Below are 12,442 nucleotides of genomic sequence, written 5' to 3'. Positions count from 1 at the left end.
CTCTCCCCTCCTCACTCTCCCCAGAAGGGATCGTAAGGTCACTGACAGCCTTTAACTGGCCTTAACCTGAGGTAACCTTTTTTCAGCTCATAGGGAACAGGACCTTCGCCGTCCAACGGCTGATATATCTGCCCTCCACCACTCTGTCTGTCAGGATTGACTTTGTCACGATAGATAGATCCACTACTTCTAGCCACTTCCCATTAATAGCCATATGTACAACCCACCACACAGACCATATGCTTTTTCTCTTAGGTCTCCTCTACACAGTTCTTTAATTCACACCAGAGGGGTGTCAATTTTAGTCCCCACTAGTGTGTCATGCACTAACTGACCTACGTGGACCCTCGTGGCACATACTAAAAGTTCCCACATTAACATAGGCCTGTCTGAAACAGGGCTACGGTAATGCACACCAGAGAACTTTCGGTGCATGCCAGCAGGGCGCACACAAGCCAGTCAGCACGCAGCATGCTAGTGCAGACTACAATTTACCCCTCTGACTTGGACTAAAGCACCATGTAGACAAACATTTAGTATATGTTTCATACTCCAGATGTATCTGGGGTCTGTTAGTGTCTTTGACTAGCTCTCTATGACTTTCCCTAGTTCAAAGGAATCTGAAGACGCTATTGTTTCACATTCTTTCCTCTGTTTTTCTTTTGAGTAGAGCGTGTATATTTCGCTTGAGCACAGGGTGTATTTTTCTCAAGCTCTTCTTTCTTGAGTTCCCAGTCTTCATCTGTCTGGTCCAGTTGAATTCCTTTCAATCCTGCCACCAAACGGTAGTCCCTGCACTCCACCTCAGCTCTACGGAAGAAAGAAAAAACGTTGCCATAACCATTGCACACTGCACAGTCAGACCACGCTTGTAGGACTGCTGTGGACTTTCCATTCAATGAAACAAACTAAAACATTGCAAACCGGTCATACACAAAAATTCAGTTAAAAATAACCAGCCTAAGTCTCTTCATTTCCCCTCTTTCTGCTATCGCTTATTATTTAGAACTAGAGATGGTTCAGAACCAAAACATCAGAACAGCAAGAAAATCTGAAGAAGTTTCAATCCCAATCTACACTTTGCAGCTGGTGGTGTCTCTAAAGTGGTCTGAACCAAACCTGGAACTATAACAACCCTAAACTTAATTTTGCATCCAAATCCAGATCTGAACTTGGCAACTCAAGCCCACTTCTTCTTAGAAATACATTGTTCTGCTTTATTCACTAATGCAACTCTGTATAGCATTCTGGGATACAGTTTGCATGGAAGATGCTATAAAAAATAAAGCTGTGTTGTAGAAGTTCAAATTTTAAACTAGAAAATTAAAGAAAAATTACCATAGTATGCTAGCAGGATCTCTGGCATTTCTTACATTTAGCTTTAGTGCACTGTCATGAACATCTGTCCTTCTACAAGACAATTTAAAAATTTATTTTATTTCTGTGCATGGCTCTTTGGATGAAAGTGCAGATATCCGTGAGTGACACTGATACTCATGAAGAGGATACTCTTGCCATGTACATTCCTCATTAATCAGGTGATTAATTAGGAAGAGAAACATATCCACTTATTTTATTTTGTTTAACTATTCAAAGCTGTGTTTTCTGTATATGGGCTGCAGACTCAGGGTAGTGCATATGTCAACCAGGGACAAAACTTCTGTACCTCTTCAAGAATGACAGCCAATAGTTGTAATGTTCAAAATGGAGGTAAGGCTATTGTATCCAAGATAATTTTCCTCGTGATCACAATAACTGAGGCTACTGAAGGGCTACCTCTACCCTGCAGGAAGTATCCTTTAAGTTCCTGAGAGTTTAGACCTCATGGTTAAACCATTAATCCATCTTTAAGAAAAGGATTGATGATTTTCCATGGACAAAGCCTAGATACATAACAAAAAATTGAGAATAATAAGGGCCTGCTCCTGGCATTTGCTGATGATTGCAACTCCCGTTGATTTCAAGAGATACTGTGGATTCTGGACACCATTCTGTATGAGGTCCCATCAGGGTTGACAGAAGACAGCTTGACCAGTAAGGGGCCTCCTAGAACAGCAACTGTGGCTTCAACATTAAGCACTCTGAAAATGAGATGGAAACACACCAGAGAGCCAGGTTCTCAGCTTCCTTGAACCTTGGTTAGCCATCAGCACCGGTGCAAAATTGGTGTAAAAGAACCCAAGATGGGGAATTTCTGCTGCAGACCAAAACTGATGTAAATTGTGTTTTTGTTGTTCCAGAACAAACTCCAGGCCTCTGACACAAACATTGTTTTTAACTCTGTATACAACTCTCCACGTGACACGCAAATATCAGGGAGTGACACAGACCCTCAGTAACAGAATACACCTCACATTTACATGCCTAGTATAGCAGGAACAATTCCATTTAAGTACACATATTAAGCCATGTTTTGCATGCGTGACATACAGAGAGAAGGGCAGTGCATCTGTTGCCCAGTTTCTAACAGAGCGCTGCATGAAAACCTTTGACCTCTGGAATAGAACTTGTGTACATCTTAAACAATGGGAGGCAACAGTTGTAATGTTCCCAAAGCTGTAATTTTCCCTCATCCACTGTCAGTTTCTTGGCGTTTCTAAGAGGTGAGGCAGTTGTTGGCTTTTGGCTAAATTCATTGTGGCTGTCAAAAAAGAGAGGCCTGAACTCAGGTGATAAGATCTTGACCATTCTGGGGATCTCCAGGTTTTACTTCTTGTGCACAGCAATGCTAAGGGTTTTCTATATGGCATTCTCTGCTAGCTTCTATTCTAGACCAATGCATAACGAGCATTCACAGCTGTCAGCTGATTTCTAAGCTCTCCCATCCTCTGGGCAGCCTGTTTATAGGTCTTTTACCATGTCGGAATTGCAGATTTCAGCCCCCTTTCTTCATCCACCTAAACCTGCGAATCTCCAAGCTGATAGCCTCTCACACCGGTGAAATGTAGCTGGTTCTCAGGACCTGCATTAAAATTGCCTGGGGTCTGCTTCAGCTGCTTTGCTGTCTCACGAAACTGGAGCTGAAGCTGCAATTGCTGTTGTCACCCCATACTCCAGCTTGAGAGGGTGGATGTCACATCACCAGAGAAGGCCTCGGCACTCGTCAGCTCCATTGTCTGTCCTTAATCACCAGCATGTGATCTAGCCCAAAGGGTTTTATTTTGAAAAACATTTTGTTTCAGAATTGTTTTTGCCATTGTAACATGTTTTATTTGTCTGAAGGCTCCTGGGTGTTACATGATATATTACTTTGCTTCATAACTCGTGTTAATGTGCTTTGACTATTAATAATGGTGCTGTTTATTAAAACTTTTACTCCAGTAAACTGAATTAAATATGGAGTGCCTGGCTTTCATTTACACTACGTCCCCTTTACACAACTCTGGGGTGGAAAGGGCATGGGGCAGCGTCCCTGCAGGGCCCTTCTGGCTCCTGCCCCTGCTGGGCTGAGAAAGTCACACAGAGACCTTTTGGTGCAGTGCCCACCTGGTGCTTTTATTTATAGGCTGTGCTCCTACCACCTTTCCACCGTACAAGTAGTCCCCTTCTTGCAGTCCACCGGCAGGAGAGAGGGGGCAAGCTATCTCTCTCTGCTTCCCCTCACTGCCTTTCCTCTCCTGCAGCTTTCCTCTTTCCAGCTCCCCCCGGCTTCCTTCCCCTGGGACTCTTAGCCAGCCCCAGCCTGATGAGGCAGCAGCTGTTCAAGCTTCCCCAATCTGGGACAGGTGGTCAGGGCCGGCTCCAGCATTTTCGCCGCCCCAAGCAGCAATAAATCAATAAATAAAAGCTGCGATCGGCAGCACTTCGGCGGGAGCTCTACCGCCACCGCTTCATCCTGCGGCGGCAATTCGGCAGCAGGTCCTTCCCTCCTAGCGGGACTGAGGGACCCGCCGCCGAAGAGCCGGACGTGCCGCCCCTTTCCGTTGGCCGCCCCAAGCACCTGCTTGCTGCGCTGGTGCCTGGACCCGGCCCTGCAGGTGGTCTACCCAGCTCCAATTAGGGTGACCAGATGTCCTGATTTTATTGGGACAGTCCTGCTTTTTGGGTCTTTTTCTTATACACGCTCTTATTATCCCCCACCCCCGTCCCGATTTTTCACACTTGCTGTCTGGTCACCCTAGCTCCAATTCACCTCTCTTAATTGGAGCTGGAGTGAGAGATGGTTGGCTAAGCAGTTTTCTGCTTAGCACCCTGTCACAGGGCCCTTAGTGTACCTGAAAATCAGAGCAGAAAGTTTGGCAGCTAGTTTCACAACATGGAACCTGTACTATTGGAACAGACCAGCGGTCTGAGACAGCCAGATACATATCCTCCCTTTAGTAATGGTGTCACTGGCTCTTCATCTCATTCTGGGATACAATTTGGGTGAAATCAGCTATTCCACATACAGTTGTATTGTATCTTTGAGATCTAACTAAGCTAGTAAAGCCAAAGAAAATTTTTTGTTCAGATCCCCAGTTAGAATCATGGCCCATTTCCAGCAGCTGGTATAAATCGGCATAATTCCATTGAAGTCAACACTAATTTTCACCAGCAGAGCATCTGACCTCCTGTTCTAGAAGAGCTTACATAAAATTTGCATGTGCATAATTTGCACGTGCGGTTACCACAGTTCCACAAGCAAACACAAATGGTCAACATACCAAACATACAGATGGCCCATTGGGTCAGTTGAGTGTGGAAATCACATGTGTAATTCTAAATGATAGCTTTTAACAGCGTAAAAAAATTGTATTCCAAAGGTGAGAAACAGTGAAAACTTTCAGCATTACATAATAGTATGCTGACTTGACAGATCTGGCTAAATTTTGAATGGGTACATTTTTGTTTGAATATTAAGCAGGAAAAAATTAAGGATATGTGCTCTAATTTCATAGTTACATATAGTTAGTGCAGTGGTGGTGGTGTACATGTTTCTTTAATATATTATTTTTTGCCTGCGATTAGAAGTAGAACTGTTTTTTATTCTGAATAAAAATTTCTTTGATTTATCCTTTCTTTTGCAAATTATTTGTGAACCAATCCTGATTTCTACGAGAGTAACTGTTATTTCGAAGTATTAACCAGTTAGCTTGGATGAACAGTGTTCTGCCAAAGGGCTGTTCACTTTACCTATTCAGTGTTCATGCTGTGCAATTGGTCACCTAAGTCACACAATTCTTTCAGCTTCCTCAATGGATGTCTGAGGCTTTTAAAAAATAAAACCAACAACTAGTGAAGAGCGAATGACAAATAGTCCTCTTTATGCACGAATACCCCCTTTTTGCATGTGAATATGGGTAGTCATATGACGAACAACCAGTTCCCCAAAATATCTGTGGGAACATAATCCCAATGGCATGAATGTTTGTGAAGAGTTAAGAAAAAGGGGCCTGGCTACCCATTCAGAATGCAAAGACTTGCTAGTGAGAAGCCTTACGGATGCACTGTAAATGCCAGAGGTAGTTATGAGACAATAGAGCTGGTTGGAACATTTTCCACAAAATGCTTTTTCATCAGAAATGTGGAAAGACACGAAACTTGGAAATCTTAAAAGTCTTCGCAGAATTAAATTGTCACTCTCTGGCCAGCTCCGCACGGGTTAACTCTCCCTTCTACCTTCCAAGGCAGCCGCTGGGATTTCTTGGGGTTAGACCCAGAAAGCAGGAACTGGTTTGTGTAAATTGGACTGCCTAGAGTATTCTGTTTTGTTTTGGAAAATAAACATAAAAACCTCACAGTCCTACTATTCACTCACAAGAAAACTGCGTAGCAGTGACAGCACCAACGGAAGAAAGCTGGTTAGGCTGTTTTCTAGTTCTCCCGTCATAGAACCAGGATACGGCTGTTGCTCATCAGCCTAGAAGTGGGAACTATGGATACGTCCACTGTGTCAGCTGATGCGGGCTCAGGCTGCAGGGCTATAAAATTGCAGTGTGGACATTTGGACTCAGGCAGGAAACCAGGCTTTGGGACCCTCCCTCTCCTGGGATCCCAGACTATGGGCTCCAGCCCAAGCCTGGACATCTACACTGCAATTTAATTGCCCCACAAGCCTGCGTCAGCTGAGACAGGCCAGCGGCGGGTGTTTTATTGCAGTGGAGACATACCCATAGTTTTCTGAAGAGCTCAGCTCCCCTGTAAGCACCACTGTGAAGCGGCCAGATTTTCACAAGGGCTCAGTACCCAGAAGCTCCTGTTTATTCTCTCTTGAAAATCTGGCCACTTCATTTCAGAGCTTAAATAGTCACAGAACATTTAAAATTCAAGCCACTTATTTATGTGCCTTAAGGGGAGCTCCTGGGTACTTAACTCTTTAGGAAACCTGGACCTATAGCCAGAATACTTTGAAAAGATGGAAAATGATGAAGTGCTGTTCAGTGGCAGCAAGCCACTTAAGATAATTGGCTCAGTGGATTCACTGAAATCAACAAAGGTCTTTCCATTTGCTCACTCCTGTGCAGAAGCCCAGCAGAAGGCCTAAGCACATTTATATGCCACTTAAACCCTAGGGCTTGCACAGGTTTAGATTGACATGCAAGTTGGGGGGGAGGGATAGCTCAGTGGTTTGAGCATTAGTCTGCTAAACCCAGGGTTGTGAGTTCAGTCCTTGAGAGGGCCACTTAGGGATCTGGGGCAAAATCAGTACTTGGTCCTGCTAGTGAAGGCAGGGGACTGGACTTGATGACCTTTCAAGGTCCCTTCCAGTTCTAGGAGATAGGATATCTCCATAGGCCATTGCACTGGCCCTCTATAGGAGTGAATTTCACCTTCACTGGCTTCCACTTCATTTACTGCAGCTGTGTGCAGAATTCTGTCACTACTTACATTTCTAAGAACTTCACGCAGTCTTTGTGTCCGTAGATTTCTGCAGTCCTTTTCGGAGTGTCCCCATAGAGATCTGCTGCATCGATGGCGGCATGCAAAAAATGAAGAGTCCTTAGCACACCTAGTCTTCCTGACTCAGCCGCAAAATGAGCTGGAGTCCAACCCACGTCAGTTCTCAAGCAAAGGCGAGCGCCATGCTGCACAAGTAGCTTTACCATCTCCAATTGCCCTTGTAGATATGCAGAAAACACAGGGAGGAAAAAAATGGTTCAAAGGTGAAAATATTCAAGATGTTCTATAAACTATATGGCAGTGTAAAGAATCTGAGTCCACGGACAACAAGCACGGCAGTGACATCACCAGGAACTCTGGTTCCAACACACACAAACCTCTACCACTTGTGCTGATGCTCTGCTAGCTGAACTAGTGTTAGGTCTTATAACCTCTGTAGACAGAAAATAGCCACAATCAGCTGATTGGGTCTGACCTTCCATCCAGACAATGGTACTGAGGTTCATATCCACACATGTGGTATACGGTATATTACATACTCCCTCTAGTTAGGCAGAGCTTGTCCTCGAGCATCTGGGCTACAGGAATTCAAATCTCAGCAGCCGGACGACATCCACTATGAATGCAATGCCCAGTATACGAGCTTCAGCTGGGGTGACCATGGTTTATGGCTGTGGATTGGTCGTTGCTGCATTTCCAGCACTTGCAAATCTGAGTCTTGTGATTTTCTTTTTAGGGCATGGATATTTTTTCTAAATCATTAGGGACTCACACCAGCATAATTAAAATCTATATTTTGAATACCTTTTTAAAAATAACCAGATCCCCAGTCTCTTTGTCCAGACCTCATGGCCTGGGAGCAGGGCCGGCTCAGGCTTTTTTGCCACCCCAAGCAGCGAAGGGGAAAAAAACCCGCTGCTGCTTCATTCCTCGGCGGCAATTCAGCGGCGGGTCCTTCGGTCCGAGAGGGACTGAGGGACCCGCCGCCGAAGACCCAGACATGCCGCCCCTTCCCATTGGCCACCCCAAGCACCTGCTTCCTTCGCTGGTGCCTGGAGCCAGCCCTGCCTGGGAGATGGATAAGCCAATCAGGGTACATCTACACAGCAAAAAAACCCTCAGCAAAGAGTCTCAGGGTATCTCTACACAGGGATAAATGACCCATGGCACAGTCATGGCTGGCCTGGGTCAGCTGTGAGGCTAAAAATAGCAGTGCAGACATTCAGAATCAGGCTGGAGCCTGGGCTCTGGAACCAGCGAGGAGGGAGGGTCTTGGAGTCCATGCTCCAGCCGAAGCCCAACCAACTGCACTGCTCTGTTTAACCCCACAGCACAAGCCCTGGGAGCCCGAGTCAGTTGATCTCAGCTCTGAGATTCGCTGATGCATTTTTTTTTTCTGCTGTGTAAACGTACCCTTTGAGACTTACCTTGTTCTATGGCCTTACCCGGAAATACACACACATTTTTGATCAGCCCAGTATAACAAACACTGCAGCACAGATAAGTAAAACACCAAGTTCAGAGTTCACCCACAATAGCCCTTAGATACCATCTCTGTGCCATGTTAACTTGCCTCCCAGTCGGGACCCTGCTCATCTGCAGAATATTTAACCACAGACCATTGTATTGTAGTCATTAACTCTTTATATTTCACTGAGCCTTCATCCATCCCAGGTGACATTAGTCAATCACAGAAAAATTACATCTCTCAGCAATATCCTGTTCAGCAGTGATCATGGGAAGAAAGAAACTGCAGAGAGTTTCACTCAATTCCTAGAGTGCCCTAGTGGCTGACCAGAAAGCAGTGCAGATAGATCAGTGTTTCTCAAACTGGGGTCGCCGCCTGTGTAGGCAAAGCCCCTGGCGGGCCGAGCCGGTTTGTTTACCTGCCCCGTCCACAGGTCCGGCCCATCGCAGCTCCCACTGGCCGCAGTTCGCTGCTCCGGGCCAATGGGGGCTGCTGGAAGCAGCGTGGGCTGAGGGACGTATTGGCCGCCGCTTCCAGCAGCTCCCATTGGCCTGCAGCGGCGAACCGCGGCCAGTGGGAGCCGCGATCGGCCGGACCTGCGGACGGGGCAGGTAAACAAACCGGCCCGGCCCGCCAGGGGCTTTCCTTACACAAGCGGAGACCCCAGTTTGAGAAACACTGAGCTAGATGCTTCACAAAGACAGACAAGCGAGAAGAAGAGAAAAAAGAGAAATGGAGAGGAGACAGGGCACTGAAAGGCAATGAGGAAGGCAAAAAGACATTGGAGACAGGTTATGGGGGACAGAAGTGCAAGTCTGCGAAGCCTACCAAATATGGCTCTAGCATAGAAATAAATACTTAGGTCCTTACTTGTTATTCCATTGATTCCAAAGGGAGTTTTGCCAGGCTGAAGGCTGAGTAAGAACAGAGTAAAGACCTCAGGATTTGACTCTCAGATTTTTTTTAGTTTGGGGAGGGAGGGAGGCTTGGGTGGGAGTTGGAAAGACATAGATTTTTCTGTGCAAAAACCTGTCCTTCCAGCTTGTTCTCAGCTTTGTATTCCATCCACGCTTACACATGATTTCTTTCCCTGAAATGCTGAGGGAGAGGGAGAAAACCTGGCTGAGTTCGGACATGAATACAAAGCACAGCCCTGGGCTGCAGAGAGTGTGAAACTGTTCATCCAGGTCAGTGAAAAATATTGAGGGAAGTGTACATTTTATATTTATGTTTAATGCTTTGAAGAGCTGGATGTAGGGTGTTTAGATTTTGTGTGCTGGTTGCAGGGGGTTAGCATTTTGCGTACTATTGTGACACAATACAATACACAATGGACCGGAGCCTCTATTGAAGTCAATGGAGCTATGCCAGTTTACATTAGCTGAGAACCGGCCCAATATCAATAACTTAACCCATACCTTTTATACCCAACTATCATTAACCTGCCACAGTGATATATCACTTTGTTTCCCACCCTTCCAAACTCATATATTTCATTTAACCTTTTATCACTTGTTCTCCTCAGCTACCCCCAATCCCAGGGTTTCATATAATCACATATTCTAACGTAGGTCCCAATCCTGCAGGGTGCCCTTAATCCCTGCTGAAGCTAATGGGAGTTGAGAGCACTAGTTAACTGCAGGAGATGCTCAGCAACTTGCAGGATCAGGCCCTTAGAATGTAAGTGTAATGCTGATGCTCCAGGTTGGGTCATCAGCAGCAGGGATCAGACCTCTGGATCTTAATACATAAGGCTCTACTGCCTGAGCTAAAAGATGCAGCTCTCTGAACCGAGGATGTAGCAGGCTCATCAGTCTCTAGCTGGTCTAGCCACCACTAGAGGGGAACAGGGTGCCACACTAAGTAGGCATCACTTACATAAACTAGAAATGGCACTGATATGCCTCTGCCAGCTGGCACGCTCTGCACATCATGTGTAAGGCTCTTAGGCAGGTAATTAGGGAGTTAACAACAGAGATAAAACTCATTACATGTCTTACAAAGGGATATCACATTAACTGGGATCAAAGGTGCTTCGAGCAACCCTAACTCGTCACTGCTTTTGTGCCGTGTATTTTTAGTGCACACCAATTAATATAAGTTTAATCGTATCCCCCTTGCATAAGTCTCTGTTGGCACTTCCCCAAGCTTCCTAACTTTTATAAGGGTTAATCCTTATATGTGATCCAAGGGCCAATGAAGTCAAGGGAACCTTTTTTCCTGGATTTCAAAGGGCTTTCGATCAGGCCCATAGCCCCCGTAACAAAGTAATTATTTGTTCTGAATGTGTCGTATTTCATTTCATTCCATCTGGGAACAACATGAATTAATAATGATTGAAACAATAAAAGTCACCAAATAAGGTAAGACTTTCTTTGTCCTTCTAGAGGATCATCAAGGATCTCAAAGCTTTTTATAAATGTTAATGCATTATAATGCAGCTCTACCGCAAAGGATGGCAAAGTGATTCGAATGGTATTGAAATGGTCTGTTTCTTGTGTCTCAATGCCCTGTAGACCACATGTACTTGGTGAATAAATGTGTTCAGGATTTAAGCCAATCTCTAACTATTAGAGATCAGCATGAGACAAATGTGGGGGGCAGATTATCCCACATCTGCCTACTGTGAGGTTCTTTCACCTTCCTCTGAAGCATCTGGTACCAGTCACTGTCAGAGACAGGGTACTGGACTAGATGGACTTTAGGTCTAACCCTGTCTGGTGATTTCAGTTCCTATGCAAGTAAAAAGATGTTTGTTTCCCCCCTCATTAATTGCCCTGTAAATTCAACCTGGGATCTGAGGGTCAAGCTGGATTCTTTCCTTCTCATGCACTGTCACCTGTTGTAAAGATTCTGCAGGCTAAATTAAGCTCTCAGTGACTCCCATACAAACCATTTTCTTTTAAAATTAAGTCCTTGGTTACATCCGCACAGTTCCACCCACTGCCTTCTAGGGGTCATACCTGGTTGGACCTCAATAAATAGTTCTGATGCTAAAACACAAAACATCAGGTGCAGGCAGGATCTGGTCCTGCATTGCTGATTTGAAAAATTCAACACTAAAAATAAAAGTGGGAGGATTTTAAATCACTGTGTAGTTACTGTGCTCAATCTGTTTTTCCTAAATGCCCATTGTGTCTACACATTGATTCCCCTTTCACACAGGTGTAAATCAGGAATAACTCCACTCAAGTCAATGCAGCTATTCCAGTGTGACATCAAAGTGAGGGAAGAAACAGGGCCCTTGTATTGTACACAGTGTGTAAAAATTACACATTATCCCTTTAAAATAATCATACTTTATATAGACAAGAAATGATCATTTGGGGTCCAATTCCACAAGTTCTTTTACAGGCAAAATTCCTTTTTAATTTCAATATTTTGTCTGTTTGGGCAAGGACAGAAGAATCAGAACCTCTCAGTGTAATTATCGGTACGCTGCATAACCCCATTAACAGCCTGCACAGCAGTGGTGCTAGAACAATTTGTATAGCGGGGGTGCTGAGAGCCATTGAACCAAACTGTAAACCCTGTATATGATGGAAACTACTTCAAGCCAGGGGGTGCGGCAGCACCCCCAACATCCCTAGTTCCAGCACCTATGCTGCATAGTGTAGTATAATAATAAGCAGCACTATCTTCTATAACTTCAATGTCAGCATCTACATGGGCTACTGAGTACACAGCCCTCTTACCTTTAGCAGAAGCCCAGTGTAATGGTGTCCTGTCATTCCAGTCCGTATCTTTGTAATTCACATCACAAAGCCCTTTTTTCAGAAGCTCATTCACTAAATCATAATCGCCCAGAGCTACAGCTTCATGAAGCTCTGTCATGTTGCACAGTTCTGACAACCCCTGGTACAAGAACAACAAAACAACAACTTCATGCACATGCTTTATATAGCAGTTTTCAGTAACTGTGGCTCAGAAAGCCTCCGCCCAAGAGACAATTTGAATGGATTAGGCAGTGTCCACACTGAAAATTCAGACATTAACCATCTGTAGCAAGATTTTATCGAAGGCCAAAACAAGAAAGGCAGAGAGACAAAAAGAAAGGAAGAAAATTAACATCCACAGTTAATTGAACTTAAACCAATCACTGATTACAGTCTGCTGGTGATGTTTGCTAGGTATTTAGTCTCTGAGTTCAGGGAA

The 12,442-nt window shown here is 44.8% G+C and overlaps 1 protein-coding gene across 1 annotated transcript; it reads right to left on the bottom strand.

The window, feature by feature from the left end:
- Positions 1 to 629: 629 nt before the first annotated feature.
- Positions 630 to 12,133, bottom strand: ANKRD66 (ankyrin repeat domain 66). Its single transcript, XM_065400319.1, has 3 exons — positions 11,983 to 12,133; positions 6,808 to 7,036; positions 630 to 810 (listed from the first exon to the last, which is right to left on the bottom strand). Exons 1-3 carry the CDS (start codon positions 12,119 to 12,121, stop codon positions 630 to 632), a joined length of 549 nt encoding a protein of 182 aa, XP_065256391.1. The 5' UTR covers positions 12,122 to 12,133.
- Between the last annotated feature and the right edge of the window lie 309 nt (positions 12,134 to 12,442).

The sequence above is a fragment of the Emys orbicularis genome, chromosome 3, assembly GCF_028017835.1.
Source record: "Emys orbicularis isolate rEmyOrb1 chromosome 3, rEmyOrb1.hap1, whole genome shotgun sequence".
NCBI classification, from domain to species: domain Eukaryota; kingdom Metazoa; phylum Chordata; order Testudines; family Emydidae; genus Emys; species Emys orbicularis.
Note: the sequence above shows the minus strand (reverse complement) of the source record. Positions and strands in the feature narration are given on the sequence as shown.

Coding starts and splice junctions, on each gene's coding strand:
- ANKRD66 (XM_065400319.1), bottom strand. CDS start 12,121: ATGACAGAGCTTCATGAAGCTGTAGCTCTGGGCGATTATGATTTAGTG. Junction 7,037..11,982: donor ACACTGGGCTTCTGCTAAAG/GTAAGAGGGCTG, acceptor CATATCTACAAG/GGCAATTGGAGATGGTAAAG. Junction 811..6,807: donor TGCGTGAAGTTCTTAGAAAT/GTAAGTAGTGAC, acceptor TTTCTTCCGTAG/AGCTGAGGTGGAGTGCAGGG.